The 15,919-nt window shown below is 33.0% G+C and overlaps 3 protein-coding genes across 3 annotated transcripts; 1 reads left to right on the top strand and 2 right to left on the bottom strand.

The window, feature by feature from the left end:
* Positions 1 to 4,718: 4,718 nt before the first annotated feature.
* On the bottom strand, positions 4,719 to 5,704 carry LOC17892728. Its single transcript, XM_006300170.2, has one exon. It carries the CDS (start codon positions 5,678 to 5,680, stop codon positions 5,003 to 5,005), a length of 678 nt encoding a protein of 225 aa, XP_006300232.1. The 5' UTR covers positions 5,681 to 5,704; the 3' UTR covers positions 4,719 to 5,002.
* Positions 5,705 to 8,548: 2,844 nt separating this feature from the next.
* Positions 8,549 to 9,461, bottom strand: LOC17893786. The gene has a single exon (XM_006300081.2). It carries the CDS (start codon positions 9,418 to 9,420, stop codon positions 8,743 to 8,745), a length of 678 nt encoding a protein of 225 aa, XP_006300143.1. The 5' UTR covers positions 9,421 to 9,461; the 3' UTR covers positions 8,549 to 8,742.
* A 4,512-nt stretch (positions 9,462 to 13,973) lies between these two features.
* On the top strand, positions 13,974 to 15,687 carry LOC111831537. The gene is made up of 2 exons (XM_023786158.1): positions 13,974 to 14,525; positions 14,587 to 15,687. Exons 1-2 carry the CDS (start codon positions 13,974 to 13,976, stop codon positions 15,685 to 15,687), a joined length of 1,653 nt encoding a protein of 550 aa, XP_023641926.1.
* The last annotated feature ends 232 nt before the right edge of the window (positions 15,688 to 15,919 follow it).

The following is a 15,919-nucleotide window of genomic DNA, read 5'->3' as shown; positions in this document are numbered from 1 at the left end:
CATTGTTTTTTATACTATTAAATATATAATACATATGTATAATAATATTTTATGGCTATAAGGAAATTACGTTATCGATGGGATTCAAAAATATTGATTTCTGACCATCGCACCATAAGAAAATCAAGCTAAATAAACCATCTTCATTGTTTTACTTTATATGTTTTTTTTTCTTTCTCACAAATTCATGTATATTTATTTTATTTTCAAAGTATGTAATTATTTTAACAAAATAATTTTTGGTTATATTCAAACCAATTTGTAAGACATTGAAATAAATAAAATTTTATACACAAATAAAGGTAATTTGTGTGTATATTTATAAGTTTACACACATATATGGATAAATTTTAACATTTTTAGTGGTTGTTTTGATAAAGTTTGAAAAGGGGGTAAATTTAAAAAGTGGTATTTTTAAAAGTGTATTTTTTAAATTCTCCCAATATCATTCCTATTTTTATCATTAACAATATTATTGTTTTATCAAAAAATACTTAAAAGCACTATAGAAAATTACTATCAAAATTGGACAATTAATCAACGAATAAATTCAAAAGATATGGATGTATGCTTCTATTGTATGATTTAAATAAATAAAATGGAAAAATGTCATAAACATTAAAATTTATTTAATCTATTTTTTATAAGTAATAAATAAATTAAAATAATTAAATTAATATACAACAACCCGCGCATATGCGCGGGACATTACCTAGTATTCTAATAAAATCTTTATTCCTCATTCTGATTAATAGAATACTAGGATTTACCCCGTGGTATACCACGGGTCCATAATTTAATATAGTTGTTTGGTTGGTCATTTTTGTAGTTGGTTTATATAGTCAAGTTTTATACGTGTTTATTTCATTTAATTTTACATACTTTTATGAATTTATATTATAAGTAGATTCATAGATATATGTGATCAACCCGCAGTACACCACGGAATAATTTTGTTGTAAAACAAATTATATTTTAACTTAACCCGTAAAAATATTTTATTATAAGAAAAATATAATCCTTTTTATGTAAACTCAAATCCGTCCAATCATATTTATGTACAATATTATTATATTTTTAAAATTTAGAGTTAAAATATTAATAATCCTTTCAATTAATGTTAGAATATTACGGCATTAGTAAGACTTTCTATAATATTTTAAACCTTTCTAAAAAATTAAAATTTATAATATTTTGAAACTTTTTAAAAATTTAGTTTTCTTAAATATATAACCAGATTAAACTGAATAATTTTTTTAATTTGGATGCCTAAGAAACCAAATTTCATGCTCATTTGCAGTTGGAAACATATTAGTCATATTTATAATGGTTGTGAACTCTTATATACACATTTTCCCTTTATCAATTGAGTTATATAAACCGTTTTCAAAAATTTAAATTGCAAAATGTGTGAATTTTTTTTTTTTATAAATATTTTTATGTAATAATTTAAATGGAAAATAAATAAGATTATATAAATATATTGGAGAGAGATTCAAATTATTAGAGAGATATTTTAGGAAATTTTTTTGATGTAATAAATATTTGAGATTTGCTTGTGATTTAATTACAAAATTTACTTTAAGTTTTGTTATTTATTCAAACGGCAAGGGTTTGATTAAGCAAATATTACAAAATAAAAGGTTATAACCTAAATTAGATTTTAGTACAAAATGTACTTCAAAAATGTTAAGATACTAGGATTTACCCCGTGGTATACCACGGATCCATAATTTCATATATTTGTTTGGTTGATCATATTCGTAGTTGGTTTATACAATCTAGATACGTGTTTATATCATTTTAATTTTATGTAATTTTATGAATTTGTATTATAAGTTGATTCATAGGTATATGTGGTCAACCCGCAGTACACCGCGGGACGATTTCATTCTAAACAAAAAATTATATTTTAACTTAACCCGTAAAAGATTTCAAATATAGCAACCCGTAAAAGATTTTAAATATAGACAACCCTTAAAAAATATAAATCATATTTTTGTAAACGCAACCCGTTCAATCATATTTATGTACAATATTATTATATTTTAAATATTTTTAGAGTTAAAATATTAAGAATACCTTAAAATTTGTTTGAGTTTAAATATTTTAAATATTCTATAAAACTTAAATTAAATATTATAATTTGCAGCTTTTTAAAGTTTTTAATATTTATAATATTTTAAACTTTTTAAAAAAAATTATAATATTTTGAAACATTTTTCAAGTTTTATTTTTCTTAAATAAAGAACCAGATAAAACTGAATAAAAAATTTAATTTGGATACTTGAGAAATCAAAGTTCATGCTCATTTTTAGTTGTGAACATATTAGTCCTATTTATAAAGATTTTGAATTATTATCTAAAATTTTCTACCTTATGTAGATGTTGTACATATATTTTTGTTTCATCGATTGAGCTATATACGTCTGTTTTCAAAACTTTAAATTGCAAAATGTGTGGAAAGAAATTTGTATTTTTACTACAAATTTATTTTATGTAATAATTTAAATTAAAAACAAATAATATTATATAAATATACTGGAGAGAGATACGATTTATTAGAGAGAGATTTTAGGAAATTTGTTTGACGTAATAAATATTTGTTTCCAATTTTGCGATTTTCTTGTGATTTAATTACAAAATTTACTTTTAAGTTTTGTTATTTATTCAAATAGCAAGGATTTGATTATGCAAATATTACAAAATAAAAGGTTGTAACCCAAAATAGATTTTTGTACAAAATGTACTTCAAAAATGTTAAGATAGATATACTAATAATTGTTTCTATAATTCATGTATATAGGAAATTGTTAGTTGTTAATGTTTCTATAATTGTTTCTATAATTAAGGGATTCGATTATGATGGTGTCGAATTAAATTTTATCAGCTTTATTTGTTTCTATAATTTTTTCAACTTATAAGCATATTGGTTTTGTTTAACTTTTTTTTTTAATTGTATAAACTATGATTGACTTATACAAAATGCTTCCCTTTTAATAGTATAGATGAAAAAAATTAAGAAATATTTATTTTTGTTACAAAATATGTATTTGTAATTATAAATAAAATAAATAATGATAACACTTTAGCTACACCAATGAATATCAGTCTTATATTATACATATAAAAAACCTTAACTCGATTTTGTCAAAAAACTGTATAGATTTTAATTAGAAATATTTTATATTGTACCTTGATAACATTTATAAGTTATAATTTGATAAAAATATTCTAATGTGACAAAAACATTATTTTAATGAAAAACAATTTAGAGCTAGCGGATCAATAGGTTGAACGGGTTAGAATTAACATTAATCTTTTATATAATTATTTAAATGAAACTACTATTTCTTTAACACTTTAAAATGTATAACTACAACATTCAAATACTAAATCACATAGGTACTACGGGTTAAATCTAAAAGCATAGAATTTAACTATTACACTTTAAATAACAAAAATTTAATATGTTGTATTTATAGATAAAAATTATATCACGAGTTAAATCAATGTTCAAATCTGTCTAAAATTTTATGTAAAGCACAATTAAAAAAATACATCATCAAATTCTATATATACCCAGATTAATTCTCAATCTTTAAATATTCTTTTAACTTCTAAATTAATCAACCAAAACATTTAACCTCTAAATTAATCAATCAAAACATTTAACCTCTAAATTATATCAATCAAATTTCGTGCTTTTGTAAGTTTATGCATTTTTTTTTTTTTTTTTGGTAAGAAAACGGGAGAAAATCTCCCGGGAAAATTAAAACAGAAAATTAAAGACAAACATGTCGTGGAAACGCAGTTCCGCGCCTATCCTCTCCAAGAATCGAAACAACACAACTTGGAGGCAACTCAAACAAAGCAAAACCCAATGGAAAATTAAACGCATAGTTCGCCAATCCATCCGCGAGGCGATTGGCTTCCCTATACACGTGAGAAACGATTATTATTACGGTAAAAATATTTGTTTACATAGTAAAGTAGCAAAATCATCATATCATAATTACTATTGATATATATATATATATATTAAAATACATATATTTTCTCGCGGTGTACCGCAGCTAAAATCCTAGTAGAATATAATTTTTTTGAAACCAATAAAAATATGAATTAGGAAAATTTTACGAAAATAAGATTAGTAATTTACATATTATACATTTTATAGTTTGGAACATCTATTATACATTTTATAGTTCGGAACATCTAATGGACAGCTACAAGAAAGAGTTTTAATTTAGGGAGAATTTCAAAAATACCTCTTTTCCAATAACACTTTTTAAAAATATCCCTCGTTCTAATTTTATCTAAAAGTCACTATAAAATTTGAAATTTATCAAAAAAATATGTATAAGCTTAGATTTATAGACACAAATTATCTTTATATGTGTGTAAATTTATAAATATATATTTCATAAATACATTTTAAAACCTTTTAAAAATCATTTAAAAACCTTATAAAAAATTTGTAAAACTTTTAAAAACCTTATAAAAACCTTATAAATGCCGTTTAGAACCTTTTAAAACCTTATAAATATTTAGATTTAGTCAAGCAGTAGTAAAGATGATCTTGATGTACCTTATCAACCATATAAAAGTTTATAATTTTTCATATTTGAAAAGAAATATTTTTTAAAATAGATAGAAAATAAAGGTATTTTAAAAAACGAGTACACCAAAAGGGATATTTCTCAAAAAAAAATCTCTTTAATTTATTCGACCACGGTCACGAACAAACACTGATATAATGATCTAAAATATCAACTCCCAATATATAATACCTTACAATACTAAATTTAGCAAGACAATATATTTTATTAACTTACAATACCAGATTTAGCAAGACCTTACACGTAAATGTGTTTTCCAATAGAAACTTAACAACACCATAAAAGATTACAAACCATTTTCTTTTATTTTCACTTAACGTGTTTTATTTTATATTATTTTCAATACCCATATTGAGATTATTGTCATATCATTGGTGTATTCATTGACCATACTTGGCCTTGTACTCTCTCCATAGCTGATTCACATCTTTCCCAAGCAACTCAACAAAGAAGCTATCACTATAACCATTCCTCATCTTCTTGTTCAGCTCAGCCACAAACCCATTCCTCAAACCATTACAATAATCCAAGAACCTCGCGGTAACATCATAACCTTGATCCCATCTATCACCACGACCAGGTCCAACCCAATGGCTCGGGGCATAACCCGCTTTAAGCCTCACGTAATCCGCTATCCCTTCGATAAGCCCACCCGGAGCCCGACCCGCGCCATTCCACTGCCAAGAATGGACTACTTCATGATAAACCACTCCAGTGAATTCTCTTTTTACATCTCCTGATACACCAGCGAGGTATCCCACGTTGAAGTGAATCTCGTTCCCTGTGTTGAACGCTACACCTTGACCGTTCTCCATGAAGAGTGTGATCTTTGTTATGGACTTTCTGTCTGAAGGGTTGGTTTGTTGGAACAAACGCCAAACGAAGTCTGTGGCAGATCTTAGTGACTGTGTGCCATAGCTTACACCACCGATCTCTCCTCGGAATCTCCTTCCTCCGGCGGAGTCACCGGTGTTGTCGACAACAGAGTAGTCAACTGCATTAACCAAAGAAACAATGAGCATTAGAGAGATTACGAAAAAGATTTTGTGAAACGTCATGTTTGTATTTTGCTTGTAGTTTGGGACTATGATGGGACAGTGATGTATATTTATAGAGAAAATAAATGGATTTTGTAAATGGAAAGAATCAAGATTGGTCAATGGAAGACTTTTTCGTCGGTAGTGTACAAATACGACTTGGTATGAATACATATATTATTGTCGGTAAGAAAACAAATAAATTTGAAATAAAGTAGTTTTCTATTGGACTAAGCAGAAGACAAATATATGAGTACTATGAAAGGTGTATATTGCATGATTTACTTAATTTTAATACTAGTCTAAAAGATAATATCTTTACCTTTTTCAAAATGATTTGGTAACCATGATTTAGGAAAAGAATGAGAAAGAATAAGACATTCCTCTTTATTTCTCAATTTTTTTACTATTTACAACGAAAATTGTTTCCACATCATTCTTCTACATTCCTTACAAAGTGAGGAAAAGTTAGAAACAATAGAACAAAAATGTTTCTCCTCAAAATTGATGAGGAACAAATGGAACAAAAAAAAGAACAAATATTAAAAAATTTGATTTTTATTTTAAAATATTTGAAAAAATTCATTTATTGACATAATAAATATTTTTGATCTGAATTTCATGTTAAACAAAACTTAATATTTAAACATTTTATGGATAATAAAACATATTTAAGAGATGTTTATATAATAAATAAAATATAAAAAATTACTAAACTTTTATAATATGTTAATATAAATTATTATTTTTAACATAAAATTTATAAATTTAATTCACAAATACATTATAAAATAATCTGCATATTTATTTAAATACATTTATTTAATTCAAAAATACATTTATTTAATTAATATATTATAAAATATATCGTTATCGTTTGGTTACCATTTATTATTTTGTTCCTTCTCTGCATATTTTCTTTTCATTGCTCAAAAATTGTTTATTCCGTTCCGTATTGTTCTTTTTGATCTTTTTCCTTTTGTTCCTCTAATGGTTACCAGTAGAAGCTATATATAATTTTTTAGATTTGGAACTTTGTATAAATAGATACTATAACTGATAAAAATTATTTACACGTATCAAAACTTTATTAATAAACTTAATATGTGCCGCGATAACGTCAATTAGCAGCTAATTTGAACATCAAATTTTATATAGTAAGATAAATAAAAGAAAAATATATATTTAAGACAGTTTATCAATAAAATCAATATCACAAATCCATTACACATCTAAGCTAAAGTCCAAGTGACCAAATAGTCTAATCAAACCTAGAGGTCATAGCAAATTTGAGTTTTTGAACCTAGCTTCGTTATTAGCTTGCTATGTTTAGCTGACCTATTAATGCCAGTAGTGGTAAAGAAAATTTAAGGGATTATTACAGAATATGCCATTTTTGGTCGCCATTTTTTAATTTTTCTATTTTCTCAACTTCTTTTCAAATTTACCATTTTTTACAACTCAAAAAAATAAATATTTGAGAAATAATTTTTTATAAAAATACATATTTAATATTATACCCTAGAAGATGATAGAACCAAATCAACCTAAATATTATGTATAAAATTGTGTGTTCTGTATAAAAGAAAATGGCCAATTTGATTTTTTTTTTAACAAAATGGCAAAATATGTAAATACCCCTAAAAAGGGTGTAGTTCATAATTGATCCAACTTTTAATTATAATGTTTGAAAGAATTTAAAAGTCATTTCCACAAATAAAATTTTGTGATTGATATATACATATATATATATAGATATATTGCTACTTTTTCGGTATGTAATTACTGATTTTTTAGCGAGAAAAAGCTATTTTTTATTACTTTTGGCCAACATAAAAATGTCAAAAATCATGTGCATTCAAAACATTATGATGTCTCTTGTCCACTATTTTCATTTTCACCAATCTATTAATATATATAGTTATCTTAATTGAGGAACAAAAAATTATTACATTATGTACACTAGGTTTGCACTTTTAAAACGTGTTTTACTATTCTACCATTACTAATAGTCCGATACTTTTGATTTTCAAATTTCTATCCAGTGGCTGAATTAACAAAGATAAATATAATAATTATTTTAATTACTTTGCTTTTTCAAAATGTTTCCATCAATGCAAACGTCAATTTTTCATCTGATGAAATTTACATTGGAGCCTCTAAAATAATAAGAGTGGCATTTTGGTTTACAGAACTGATATTAAATGGATACTAATATTATATAACTGATTCAATCAAATTCCTATAAATTACATGAGAAATGAAGCATCCGAGGGGATTCGGATCCACTAACTTCATTCTATAGTGTGTATGCATGTCTAAAACCAAAAACCAGAATAGAGATTTATATATTTTCGTCGACAAGTCGCGACCGAGAACAACATTCCTTCCTCTTAGCTCTTTTGAGTCTCTATTATTGATGTTGACAAAAAAGTCTCGACTCAACTTGAATCGCTTTGATTATTTTTTTATCCCATACTTTCTTTTATTAAATTCATCGTTTAATATTTTTCTCTCATTTTCTTTCCAAATCTATTGGTTTACTTGTTCATCATTTAGTTCCTCATTCATTGTTTTTCATTTCTATTTCTTAGTTTAGAAAACCAAACGTAAATCCTGTACACTAATTTGAACTGACTCTATCAAGAGAGTAATCAAATTAAGATTTCTCTCTACAGATTTGATCTCTAAATATTACATTGAGATTTCCATGCACGTTTTAAACTCGAGGACATGATCATATTAATGGTTTTTGCATGCTAAACTGTAAATTTGAATGGCCAAACAAATCTAGTAGTAGTTGCTATTTAATTGAAATATCTAACAACTCGCAACTCAAATCATTACAAAAATAGGTCGCTAATTAAGAGCAGTTCAAGAACCTTCTCCAAAACGAACTTAGATTTTTTATAATATCAATTTTAGCAAAGATACATCAATCAATACGTATACATCTATTTTTCAATGGAAAACTTACAAACACCACAAGAAAATGACAAATTGTTTTATTTCGTATTATAAAATTATTATTATAGTTTTTTTTTGCATACCATATTATATTGTTCACCCTCTTTATTTAGCATTCATTGACCATACCGTGCCTTGTACTCAGTCCAAAGCTGGTTCACGTCTTTCCCAAGCAAATCAACAAAGAAGCCATCATTATAGCCAGTCCTCATCTTCTTGTTCAGTTCAGCCACAAACCCATTCCTTAACTCATTACAATAATCCAAGAACCTCATGGTAACATCATAACCTTGATCCCATCTATCACCACCACCAGGAGAAACCCAATGACTTGCAGCATAACCCGCTTTTAGCCTCACGAAATCCGCTATCCCTTCGATAAGCCCGACAGGAGCGAGATTCGCGCCGTTCCACTGCCAAGAATGGACAACTTCGTGATATATCACCCCGGTAAATCCTCTCTTTACATCTCCACCATCATTCACAAGAGCTCCTGCGTTGTAATGTATCTTGTCTTGTGAGCTATATGCCAAGTCTTTACTGTTCTCCATGATCAGTGTGATCATTGGAGTGTCTCTTCTGTCTGATGGGTTGTCTTGTTGGAACAAACGCCACGTGAAGTCTGTTGCTGATCTCATTGCTTGTTCTCCATAGCTAGCGCCACCGATCTGTTCTCTGAATATCTTTCCTCCGGGAGAGTCGCCAGTGTTGTCGATGACTGAGAACTCAACTGCATTGACTAAAGAGACAACGAGCATCAGAGATATTACAAGGAAGGTTTTGTGACACGCCATGTTTTGTTTTTTTTTTGGTTTGTTACTTCTGTATGGCTCGTGTTTTGGGATTGGTGTGTTTAGATTATGAAGAAGCTAAATATTTATAGAGAAAATAAATAGATTTTGGTCATCGAAGACCTTTTCTACGTAAGATTTTTGTAAAGTTTTCTTTTAATATAGTAGAAAATTAATACTATTTATTTTAAGTTTTTATTAATGTAGCTTACTTAACGAAGAAAAGTAAAAACAACTTGTATAATAATTTTGCCGTTATAAGATTTTGTTGTTTTGTCAAAAAAGATAGTAATACTTTTCATTTTCAACTTTTTTTATTATTAAAGCTAAATAGTTTTACCATTTCGCGATGTTTTAAAACTAGTCTTCCAAGATCTTAATTGCTAATAGCTCAATGGTAAAAGAAATTTTAGGGGTCGCCGGTTCGAGTAGCGCTTAGCCGGTTCGAGTAGCGTTTAGGACAAAACCATATAAAATACTCTGATCTCGGTCCTGAAAAGATGTAAAACTAGTCTTCCATTACTTAATGATACAACATTTTGTCTTTGAATAAGTCATTACTTATCTTGGTAGTTTTACTATTACGCTACCATGTATCTTGGTAGTTTTTTCACAATTGTTGACTCAGTCGTAAGGCGTACAAGATGGTGCAAGTAAACTTGGACTACGACAACGACCGTCAAGTTAGAGATTTGGTCATGCACGACTCACGTAATAAATTTCAAATAAGTGAAATTCACGGCATCATTGAAGGCCCACTATTGGCCCAATTAAGAAATGTGAGTAAAGGTTGTGAAAATGATAGGTCTACCATGTTTACTTCAACTTGGTATACTTCCCCGGGATTAGTTTGCATATCATTTGATAGGCATAATGCAGTAGCAATCGGGATAAGTTTTCGAATTTGGTTCAAGAGGGTATACAAGGACCCGCTCGCTAATATGCCCCAATCTTAAACTATTCAACTAAATGATAAACAAGTGATGAGATCATTCGCAGCATTATCGCTACCAAGCATGAGCCTATCAAATTTTGACGTCGCTGTCGGGGATTCAATTTTGATTTACCTTTAGATTAAGGTCGGTTCAAATTTCCCCTAAACTACTCTCTCAAATAAAAGATCATTGTAGTATTTAGGGATCAAATTAGGCATGTCAATTAGGGCTAAAGCCCGCGGGCTAGTCCGGCCCGACCCTGAAAAACCGGGCCTTTTGGACTATGCCCATTCGGGCTAAAAGGTTTTCTGGGCTTAACCCGGTCGGACTCGGACCGGCCCGAAAAGCTTTTAAATAAATATATTTTTATTTTTGTAAATATTTTAGTTTGAATAGAAAATTTGATTAATGAATTACTTTTTCATATTTACTTACTAGCCTTACTTAAGACTTTTAAAATCTTTATCTATCACATTTTCTATTATTTATATATGTCAAAATAGAACAAAGCCAAAATTATATATATATATACAGTAAAACCTCTATAAATTAATAATGTTGGGACCATGCAAATCTATTAATTTATAGAGGTTTTAATTTATCGATAAATTAATAATTATTAATTTATAGAGAGATTTTCCTAATTTGGAAAGTTTTTTCAAAAATATCTAAAAATAAACTCTAACAAAAACTAATGTGTTTATATATACATATATTTTAAAAAATTTACCTAATTATTAATTTATAATATTGATGGGACTATATATTTACAAAGGATTTTCAAAAAAATTATTATCTTATTATTTTATCGATATATGTCTAAAATTACACTGTTCCCAACTTGGGATCAGAAAAATTTATTAATTTATAGAGAGTATTAATTTATCGAGTATTAATTTATAGAGGTTATACTGTATATATATATAAGTATCTTGATTTTGAAATCATCGAAGTATATTAAATATTGACACTATCATCTACTTTAAAGTATTTTAGTTCCATGTTTTATTGGGTTAAAGTGTAAATAATTTATTTAGTTTTCATTTTTTCTCTTAAATTAAGTTAGTTTTAATGAATATTGATAAGTTATTTAAATTTTTATACATTATTTTTATAGTATACTTTTAAATATTGTTTTTTAAAAACTATTATGAACTTAGACCATCATTACTCAAGTACCCCATTAAAGGTATTTCAAATTAAATTAATAATATATTTAACATCAAACCACACGTACCGATACTTAACAAGTGCTTAGGTGCACTATTGAGGTATCGATACTTATGTTTTTATTGTTTTTAAATTAAATTAATTATATTTAAAGTTAAGTATTCTCAGAGTACCCCACTAATTATCTCCAGTGGAGGTGCCCTTAGAAGTTGTTTTTTTAGCGGTAGCTACAGCCCAAAAAGCCCAAAAAGCCCTGTTAGGGCCGGGCCGGGATTTGAAATATAGGCCCAAATATTTTTCGGGCCGGGTCGGGCCGGCTCAAATATAGGAGAGTTTTACGGGTTTGGGGCCGGGCTAGGCCGGGCAAGCCCGATTGACATGCCTAGATCAAATCCATAGAGACTCAAATATTACACAATAAAATATTTGGTATCAAATTAAGCTAAGCAAAAGATTTTTCAAATTTAATTCAAACAGAAAACAATATTAAAAGAGGTTTTAATTCAATGGGAAGAAAAGCTAGGTTTAGGGATTCTCAGGAAATCAATCAAATTAAACAAATTAATAAATTAAGATTCAGATTAAGCGCGAGTCTTGAACTCAAATCATAAGGGTAAAATAAAGCTGCGATGATTAACTATATCTCAAACCCTAAATTCCAAATCTCTATGAGAATTCATAAGTTTAAGACATGCATTAAATTCAAAGGTTGATATGTTCACAAAATCTCTAAATCAAATCTCTTTGCGAATAAGTATTTTGCTCACCCTAGGTTCTTTCAAGTAATTAATCACACTCTCATATCAAACCAATTATCCTAAGATCTAGATTCTAGGTAATCAATCCAGAACTAGCATTAAGAACTACCTATGGTGAAGAACAATAAGATTATGAATCCTAATCTAAAAATTCTACCTAACAAGTCATGAAATTCCTAATGAGAATCCCCTACCCTAACATAGAAAACTACTCAGACATCATGTAGAAACAAACATCATTGTTGGTACCGGGCCTCAACTGTAGATGGGCCGGGCGTTTCGGCCCGTTGGCTTGACTCCATAAGGAAGGCCCGTGGTAAATGGGCTTCGGGGTTGATCTTCGAGTAGTTGAGAAGAAGGAGGAGCGGATTGGCGCTATCTGCTGAGGGAATCACGGAGGCGAGAGATCCTGGGGATCAGACCTGCATTTTAGGAGGAGCGAAGTCGAGTATATAAGAAGGGGGAAGTGTTCTTGTAGAGGGCAGTCCCAGAGAGATAGGGAGATATAGAACAATACCCATTGTAATCAAAAGATATATAAAAATTCAGTTCGCTATTCAAGTTAATCGAGGTTCCTAAATCTATACCGAGAGTCTTACCCAAGTCCTCCACCCCCTTTCATATCAGTTCTTCATATTAGTGGATCCTAGCACCCACAATTTGGCGCCGTCTGTGGGGACGACAGAAAGGCTTCTCTATACACAAAGATCAAGAACCTCACTTCCAGGCGAAATGAACCCATCCCGGTCCGATGTTTCCCTCCCCGGCGTCGACGTCGCAGCGACGCACACTCCACCGCCCGAAAGTACCAGCGTCGTGCCGACGAGTACCGGTATCGCGTCATTGGCGCTCGCTGCCGAATCTTCCCGCCATCTCTCACCACCAGCAGCAAGCCGAGAAACAGAGCCTTATCACTCTCAGCTCGATGCCGACGTACTCGCACGAGCGCACAATCGAGCCCCCCAGATCGCGGCAGGGACCACCTCGATCGGCCCCGTAATCTCATCCAGAGAAAGGGCTTATTCGTGGGTGTGGACCAGATCAGGAGAAGACGAAGCTCGCGTTTCGCGCGAGCAACCCGCAGTGGCATTACCAAACCCGCCAAACTCCCAAGACTTGTCTGAAATCAGAAGCATGTTGACGAGCCTAATAAACAAGACGCAAAATCAGGAGGAAGCAACCCGCGTCCTTACGGAAAGAATCAATCGGCAAGAACAGGAGTTCGTATTCCGTTCGCGATCGGCGCTCAATTCAGTGAGGCCTGAGGAACGATCACTCCCATCGGGGTCAACAGCCATCAATCCGACGCCCCAGACTCGATTAGATTTTTCAGCGGTGAACGTAACCCCGACGGAGCTCAAACTTTTCCCGTCTTCTCCCATTTGAACCCGGGACTAGTCAGTACGACCGTTACCTCGAATAACACCGCCGACTGCATGGTTCCCCCCTTTCGCCGTTACCAACCCATATCGAAACAGATGGGGCCAGAACATCTGCACTCTGCATCGACGACCAAACCGGAATAGGCCAGACACGCGAACTGCCCTGCTTGCAAACCTCGGATCAAGCTCGAGATCATGCGCTTGCCCGCATGCGAGCTACCGATCGTAGTTTACAAAACGCAGCCACTCCGGGACGGAGTCTCATCAGTTCGCAAATGCTGGCGGACTACATGAACCGAACACAAGCAGAGATGGCACAAATGCGCTCGCAGGTCCACTTGGCCATAAGCGCAGCCCCCGACATTGATCGTGTCATCGAAGAGACCAGGCGTACGCCATTTACGGACAGAATCGCAAAGCAACGACTCCGCGACATGGGTAAGCTACGCCTTCCCGAATATGCCGGAACGTCGGATCCGAGAGCTCATCTAAGAGCATTTCGGCTCGCAATCACGCGCGCCTACCTCACAGATGAAGAAAGCGAAGCAGGCTACTGCCGATACTTTGCCGAAAATCTAGTAGGTCCCACGTTGGAGTGGTTCGCAAGTTTAGAAGCGAGCTCCATCGATAGCTTTGATCAGCTCGCCGCCGCCTTCCTCAAACAGTATTCGGTCTTTTTCCAGACCAGAACAACGGAATTGGATCTATGGCTCCTGGTACAAGCTAGGGATCAACCTCTTCGCGAGTACATATCCAAATTCCGAGAGACCAAGGCGCGCATCGCTAACTTGAATGACGAAGTGGCACTAGCAGCATTACGTCACGGCCTTTGGTACACATCAAAGTTCCGCGAAGAGCTAACCGTCCGTCAACCTGCATCTCTCGACGATGCGCTATATAGATCCAACTACTTCGCTCAAGCAGAAGAAGAACGAGCAGCCAAAAGCCCCTTTTCTCGGACCTAGGAAGGGACCCAAGAAAGACTCTTTTGAGCCTGGGCAACACAATTACGCGGTAGAAGCCACCACAAGAAGCAGAAGCCCAAACTTCGACCCCGAGAAATTTTGCAAATTTCATAAGGTCAGAGGCCACTCCACGGAAGAATGTCGAAGCGTAGGGCGCCTCCTCGCCAAAAAACACGAAGCTGGAGAGTTTGGCGATATCGACCTTGAGTTAGAAGGGGAGAAAGCCAGAGAGGCCGGTCCGGCGGGAACCACCACTACGGCCAAAAGGGACCGAACCATCGAAGAAGAGGGTTCTCCACCTCCTGCTCCTAAGAAAAGGATCGACCTTGTCTTCGCCAATCTCAGACTCTGCCAGAGCAATACCAATTCCGTCACCACGCCGCCGCCCGCACCTCGAAAGAACCGCAATCTTCGATCCCGCCTACCAAGCATTTGCACCGAACCAGAAACGGTCAAGCGGGTGGACTACATCACAGGGGGCTCTTCTCTCTGTCGTAACTCGATCAATTTGATCAAAGCCTATCAACGCCGACTACGAAATCACCTTAGAGAAAGGAAACCCCGGTCAGACCCCGACTACGAAATCACCTTTTGGGAAAGTGAGACCTACGATCTCGATAAGCCACACGATGATGCTCTGGTCGTCCGCCTCGACGTAGGCAGATGCGAGCTATCAAGGATTATGATCGAAACTGGCAGCTACGTGGATCTCTTATTCTACGAGGCATATAAGCAGATGGGATATCCTGACTCCGAGTTGAGAGGCGCCCGTACTCCACTAACCGGGTTCGCTGGCGACACAACCTTAGCAAAAGGGACCGTACAACTCATCGTTGAAGCACGAGGAGTACGGAAACTAGTCGACTTTGTGGTCGTAGAACCGTTTAACGCAATCCTCGGTCGACCCTGGCTATACGAAATGAAGGCCGTACCATCAACGTACCACCAATGCGTCAAATTCCCAGCTCGCGGTGGAATCGCAACCATTTTCGGAAGCCAACGCACATCACGAAAATGTTATATGGGCGGATATGAAATCATCAATAAATCCCCCCAATAGCAATTAATAGTCGAGGACGAAGGCGACACCCGGAAAGCCCTGGAACATAAAGACCCCGTCCTACGCGGCCCACAAAAAACTGCGGTCGATCAAGTCTCCATCGATCCAGACCATCCCGAACGATGTGTCGGTATCGGCGCTGATCTCGACAGAGCAACAAGAAACGAGCTCATCGATTTCTTGAAAGGAAACGTGGGTACATTCGCGTGGGATTCAACAGACATGCGCGGTA

Source organism: Capsella rubella, unplaced genomic scaffold, assembly GCF_000375325.1.
Source record: "Capsella rubella cultivar Monte Gargano unplaced genomic scaffold, Caprub1_0 scaffold_3, whole genome shotgun sequence".
NCBI classification, from domain to species: domain Eukaryota; kingdom Viridiplantae; phylum Streptophyta; class Magnoliopsida; order Brassicales; family Brassicaceae; genus Capsella; species Capsella rubella.
The sequence above is the reverse complement of the archived record's forward strand: the minus strand, read 5'-3'. Positions and strand labels throughout refer to the sequence as shown.